Raw genomic sequence first — 6,678 nt, 5'->3', positions numbered from 1 at the left:
ACCAAAAGACTTTGCAGTCCTCCGTCTCTTGCTCCTTTTAGGAACTTCAATGTCATCCTCCTCTGGATTCCTCACAAGCGTTTGTTCACTGTGTTCTATTACATCGGTTGGATCATCATTTGTAATAAATTCTTGACTAGCATTGCTAAAATCCTCTCGCATAGGAAAGATGTTTTCAAAGAATGTAGCATCTCTGGACTCCATAATTGTGCCAACATGCATGTCAGGCACTCCAGATTTTACTACTAAAAATCTATAACCAATACTGTGAATAGCATAACCAAGAAATACACAATTAAATGTTTTAGGTCCGAGCTTGCATTTCTTAGTGATTGGCACTTTCACTTTGGCCAAACACCCCCAAGTACGCAAATATGAAAGATTTAATCTTTTCTTCTCCCATTCCTCGAATGGAGTGACCTCTTTATTCTTTGTAGGAACACGATTCAGGACATGACATGCTGTCAATATAGCCTCTCCCCACCATTTCTTGGAAAGTCCCACTGTATCTAACATGGTGTTAACCAAATCAGTTAGAGTGCGGTTCTTTCTTTCGGCAGTCCTATTTGATTGAGGTGAATAGGGGGACGTCCTCTCATAAATTATGCCATGTTCCTCGCAAAACAAGGTGAACATATTTGAAAAATATTCTCCACCACGATTTGACCTTACACGTTTGATTTTCCTTTCAAGTTGGTTTTCTACTTCAGCTTTATAGATCTTAAAATAGTGTAAATCTTCATCTTTTGACGTCAACAAATAAATATAGCAATATCTAATGCAATCATCTATTAGGGTCATGAAATACTTTTTACTACCTTTTTCAACTCGCCATTCATCTTACATAAATCAGCATGAATTAGTTCAAGTGGTGCCAAATCTCTCGCCTCTATAGGCTTATGAGGCTTGTGAGGTTGTTTTGATTCCACACATACATGACACTTAGAACCTTTGACTAAGGTGAATTTTGAAATTATATTCAAATTTGCTAGCCGTGACATACAACCAAAATTAATATGACAGAGTCGTGAATGCCAAACATTAGAATCATCAACATTAACCACATTGTTCACAACTCTATTACATTCATCTGACAAAGATAAGCGGAACAAGCCTCCGCATTCATAACCTTTACCAACAAATGTCCCATATTTAGAAAGCACACATTTATTAGATTCAAAAACTAATTTAAAACCATCTCTACATAGTAGAGAGAGATTCTTCTTGATGGTGGGGACATGCTGCATGTTCTTCAATTGCACGTTCTTTTCCGAAGTAAGCTTCAGATCGACCATACCAACACCAAGAACACGCGCATGTGATCTATTCCCCATCAACAAGGAGCAAGTCCCCCCGACCTAATAAGATGAAAACAAGGAAACATCAGCACACACATGAATATTAGCCCCAGTATCAATCCACCACTCTGATGAATGACAAACCGAAAGAACTGTAGGTAATGAATTACCATACCCCGACGTTCGTGCAGTTTCGCCAATAACCATGTTTGTTGACTTTTTGTTGCCTTTCCACTTGCGGTTCTCACACTCATTGGCAAAATGACTAGCTTCACCGCAAACGTAGCAATTACCTTTGTTCTTCTTCTTCTTAAAAGTGGTTGTCTGCTTAGTCTTTGCATTGTTATCTTACTTGTTCTTCTTCTTCTTCTTACTGTGGAAGCCATTGGGATTGTTCTTCCGCACCAGATTGGCACTAGAAGACCCAACAACCCCTTTCCCGCGAGTGTCTTTCGCCCTCACCTTCTCTTCAACATCCAAAGATCCAATAAGATCAGTAACACTGAACTGTTGTCTCTTATGTTTGAGAGAAGTGGCAAAATCCCTCCAAGAAGGTGGCAGTTTATCAATGATGACTCCTGCCACAAACTTGTCGGGCAACACATACGGGAAATGTTCGAGTTCTTTCACCAGTGCCTGAATCTCATGGGCTCCACTACAGAATGATCATCAACCATCCTGAAGTCATAGAACTGTTCCATGATATACAGCTCACTCCCAGCGTCAGAGACCCCAAACTTTGCCTCAAGTGCATCCCACAGTTCCTTTGCAGGCGGCAACATGAGATAGACGTCCACTAGGTTCTCCGCAAGAACACTAATCATGGCGTCTCAAAAAAGGTTATCGGACACCAAGAAAGCTTGCTCCTCCTCTGGAGTAAACTGTTCTGGCTTCCGCTTTGCGACATGAATAATGTTCATAGCATTTAACCAAAGGATCATCCTATCACGCCACCGTTTGTAATTTGAGCCATCAAAAATATTTGGTTTAAGCACAGCAGCAAAACCAGTGACAAGTGACCGTAAGCCTATCACAAATATTAAGTTTTTGGATTGTTAGAAATCTAGGCATTTTACGGCATATTTTAATTTCGAATATTATTAACTAAATCATGGTCATTGTGAGTGACACAAAGCATGTGCAAGTGTTTATGTTTAAAACACATTTGAACATAAACAAAATCAAAAGAAAGAACCAGAGGAGGTTCAGTATGTACCCAGGGGTGTGACCATTGCCGGAGGCAATGGGTGCTCCGTTCCCAGAACTGGACGCATCAGACATTGTGCCTGAAACATCGGTTCGGGCTGTTCGATGTAGTCGATCAGAGTTGATGCAATGACGAGTTGGTGCAGAGCAGTCCCTCGAACGGCCTTCAGGAAGTAGTAGGACGTAGTCATTCGCAGTGAGTAGTCGCGCACAAGATGCGCTCCCCAAAAACTTAATCGCCTGCCTACTCGTTCAAGTGTCACAGCAGGATGAAGTTTCGGAGACCTGCTCTCGCAAGCTCTATGCGCGCAGAGGCTCGCGATGGGAATGCCAAGATAGTAGCGGGCAACAGCAAAAAGAGAGAGAAGTTGGTCTCTTCGGGTAAATTAACCAGAGGATGAGCATCTCTCTTATAGACGCAAGGATATTCAACAAACCTGGACACGATCTCAAGTGATTGATAGCCATTAATCAGCCATTCAATAGTGTCAGTAAGTTAACATCAGCCATCAAATGCGCCAGTTACTCAGGCTAATTGGCTGTTATAATTGAACCATGAAGTCACGAATCAATTCTCAGAAATGGCAAAACCAATCACCTCACCTCGTCCGGACACGTTGCGCTCGGCACGGCATGGCACGCCACGGCTCAGCGAGCTAGAGCGCGTGCACGTGGCACCCTTTCTCTCTTCCTCAATTTCTCAATTAGTGCACACATAGTCCACCTATTTAAGTTGGTTAAGATACTCCTTAACTACCTATGTGGGATTAACCGCTTTAACCACCTGGCATTAAACATGGACCTTGAGATTAAATGAATTAAATGGGCCTAGCCTAAATATTCCAACAAGATCCATGAAATGTAAATATTTCTTACTTATGCACCTAAAGTTATGCATCTTTTTAATATATTCCTATTGCCAAATAAACTTTATCTACCCTAATAGAATTAAAAAAAACTATGCGCGCGCATGGGCGCGCGCAAATTACTAGTTCTCGTTACAATATATGTCCGCCGGCCCACAGCGACTTGCACTGTAGCTTTAGCCCAACAGCTAACCAGCAGCAACAACATTGCTGTGGATTGCGCTACGGTGCGTTTGAATCCTACGTTGCTTGTACGTCAAAACGCATGGTGCATTGGTGCTCCACTCCAGTCGATCGGCAGGAGCAGGAGCCGTCTGCTGCGCCGCCCCTACTCTGAACATTTTTTGCGAAAATAACAAATATTAATTATTTACCCATACGCAAATTATTTTCCGGCTAAAGGAACAGTACAGGGCAACCCTTAATGGCTTCTCAGATGCAGCCTGGGAACTCCTGCTGTTTCTGGCGGAGTGCACCCCAATTTCATTCACTCAGCATTTCAGCATCAGTGGGGGCACTAATCCTGCTGTTTCTGAAGAAGGCTCAGCCACTCAGTTCAGTTGCTCAGGTTCCTAATTCTGCACACGCTCGCTCTGCTCTGGCGCCGAAACTGCAGCGGTAACAGCCGCTGCGCCTTCTATTCTACCCTCGTGTGCTGCTGCAGTTGTTATTTGTTCTTTTTTACCAGTGCCAGTTTCTGCTGCCCCTGCCCCCAGCCCAGGGATTAATGCCTCTGCGGTGTACTGCGGCGCAGGCCCTCTGCGAACTGCGGCGCAAGTAAATTCAGTCAGAGAGAGTGGCCGTTACTGTTGCTTGGGGGGCCCAAATGCTGTCTGGTCCCCCCGGCTGTATTTCCCTCCATGAATTTGGAACGAGGCAGAAACTGATATTGAACGCCAATGCTTCGATCGGTGCCGGAACCTTGTTTTTTCTCTTATCTTGTCTAGCTATTTTGCTTCTACTAGTAATAATATCATCTCCCTCTCCCAAAATCTGAAGCCGTTCCCGCGTTTTTCCAGTTCAAATTCAAGAGGCTCTCCAACCAGCCAGTACCACCACATTTTTTCCCATTCAAATTTTCATCCACACATGTTCGAACCTCGACACGAAATCACAATGATCAGCATTTATTTTTGGTACAGGAGCGATCGACACCGAAATGGCCTTCCAGCATAGGCACGGACCAAAGTACAACCTCTGCTCGGATTTCACAAAACATCTCATCTGAACCGGACACCAGCACGACACGTCAGTACACCACACCACACTCCCCCCTGCTGCTGCGCGCACGCACCGAAACTTCCGGTTCCAGAGCCAGTGCACGCACAGAAGAAGGCGGCAGGCGTCAGGACGCTGCCATTGCTGCGGGTGTGCAGAGCAGAGCCGCGTCGCCCCAGCTCGCCGCAGTTACACCGCGTCACCCGCGCAGCGTGACGAGACCCCAACCATCCTGACACCGCCCCCTAACTCTCCCGCAGCAGCAGGAGGCAGCTGGGCACGTGCGACCAAGCCGAGACCTTGGCGCGCGCGGGAAAGCGTTTCGCGCCACGTTCCCGCGCGGAAAGTCCTACCGGACGAAGCGGCGGGAGTCGTCGCGGCGGTGGGAGACGAGCTTGGCGGCGTCGCGCCACCAGACGACCTCGCGCTCCTTCTCGTGGAGCCGACGCTGGGCGGCGTCCAGCGCCGACTCCAGCTCCACGATCCGCTCCTGCTGCCGCTTCTGCAAGAGCTCGTGCAGCCGCCGCTCCAGCGCGCGCGCCGACACGCCGCCGTGCGGGGGGCTCGTCCCGTCCTCGTCGTACCCCTCATCCTCCTCCTCTTCATCTTCCTCCTCGTCGGCTTCCTCGTACTCGTCGGCCTCCTCGTCCTCCTCCTCGTCGTCAGCATTGCCGTCTACTACTTCGCCGTCGTCCTTCGCGGCGCTGCCGTCTTCGACGCGGATCCTTGACGAGCCACCGATGGCGTTGCTGGCCTTCGTCTTCACCTTCAACATTGGCAGCTGGCGGCAATGGCAGACACACATGATGAATTGATGATCGCCTTGGATCGTGGTACGTGCTACGTGTGCTTGTACGTCAGTACGTGGCGTACAGCTGATTCGTGAATCGTGACAGGTGTACTGTATTACCTCGAGCCCATGCATCGGCGCGATCCGCTTGTCGCCGCCGTGCGCTGCGCGGTCCGTGCCGCCGCCGGCGACGCGCTGCATGCGGCCCAGCTCGGCCTGGAGCTCCGCCTCCAGCTGGTCCATGACGACGGCGGTCGCGTTATCGCCGGCAGTCGTGCGGGAGCAGTTGGACGCCGCGTCGGCCTCGGCCGCCGCGGGAAAGGCGATCGGGTCCTTCACGGCGGTGGTGGTGGCGCTGCTGCTGCCGTTGGACTCCTGCGAGACGGCGGGGCCGCTCGTGTCCTCCTTCCACCGCGCCGCCTGCCTGATCTCCGACACCAGCGCCTCCATCTGCGCGCGCAGCTCCACCATCTTGTTCAGCTCCACGGCGCTCTTGGACAGCAGCAGCACCAGGCTCGCGCCCAGGCCCAGGTTCATGGACACCAGCTCCTCCTCAGGCTTCTTCCTCCCTGCACGACTCATCAAGGATTCAGCATCGATGCTGATTTCCTCTGAATTATCAGGTTTGATTAATTGATTATGCGTTGGCATGCCGCGCTGTACCTAATGAACTCCGTGGCGTCTCGAGGGGCATCTCCGGTGGCGGCGGCGGCGGCTCGACGACCTTGACACGGGGAGTCTCCCCCTGCTCGGAGCCTTCCTTCCGCTCCTCCCTCAGGCCGCCGCCGTGCCGCCGCGGCAGCCGCACCCGGCACCCGAACCCTCCTCCGCTGCCCCCGGCGTCACCGCCGCCGCCGCCGCGCAGAAGGATTCGCGACAGGAGCGACCGCGGCGATGGCTGGGCGTCCACCCCGCTAGCGGTCCGCGCCAGGTGCGCCCGGATGGACGCCGTCGCCGCCGCGGCTGAGTGATTCGCGGCCGCCATGCGCGGCGGCGGGGGCAGGGGCAGCGAGCCCCCCGCCTCCCCTACCCTTCCTCCCGCTCGACCTCTCACGCAATTCTCCATCGCCAGTGATAATTCAACCAAGCTACACCCGTAGGCGCGAAGACACACTAGCCGAGGAATTTGAATTCTTGGACACGCCTCGTGCTCCGGCGGCACGCCACATATTTATAGGAGAAGGCGACGAGGAGGAAGCAGCAGCAGCAGCAGCAGCTCTCATCTCACCAGTCACCACTGTTCCTCTTCGGGAAGGCGCTGCAACCTTCTTTCTTGGAGGGAACCTCTGCAAGTTTAAAA

At 50.6% G+C, this 6,678-nt stretch overlaps 1 protein-coding gene across 1 annotated transcript; it reads right to left on the bottom strand.

Annotated features, from left to right (window-relative positions):
- Nucleotides 1-4,472: 4,472 nt before the first annotated feature.
- LOC101784723 lies at nucleotides 4,473-6,509 on the bottom strand. Its single transcript, XM_012845437.2, has 3 exons — nucleotides 6,042-6,509; nucleotides 5,499-5,947; nucleotides 4,473-5,369 (listed from the first exon to the last, which is right to left on the bottom strand). Exons 1-3 carry the CDS (start codon nucleotides 6,442-6,444, stop codon nucleotides 4,938-4,940), a joined length of 1,284 nt encoding a protein of 427 aa, XP_012700891.2. The 5' UTR covers nucleotides 6,445-6,509; the 3' UTR covers nucleotides 4,473-4,937.
- Nucleotides 6,510-6,678: the final 169 nt, after the last annotated feature.

This window comes from Setaria italica, chromosome IV (assembly GCF_000263155.2).
Source record: "Setaria italica strain Yugu1 chromosome IV, Setaria_italica_v2.0, whole genome shotgun sequence".
Classification (NCBI taxonomy): domain Eukaryota; kingdom Viridiplantae; phylum Streptophyta; class Magnoliopsida; order Poales; family Poaceae; genus Setaria; species Setaria italica.
The sequence above is the reverse complement of the archived record's forward strand: the minus strand, read 5'-3'. Positions and strand labels throughout refer to the sequence as shown.

Coding starts and splice junctions, on each gene's coding strand:
- LOC101784723 (XM_012845437.2), bottom strand. CDS start 6,444: ATGGAGAATTGCGTGAGAGGTCGAGCGGGAGGAAGGGTAGGGGAGGCG. Junction 5,948..6,041: donor GACGCCACGGAGTTCATTAG/GTACAGCGCGGC, acceptor TGAGTCGTGCAG/GGAGGAAGAAGCCTGAGGAG. Junction 5,370..5,498: donor CGCCGATGCATGGGCTCGAG/GTAATACAGTAC, acceptor CATTGCCGCCAG/CTGCCAATGTTGAAGGTGAA.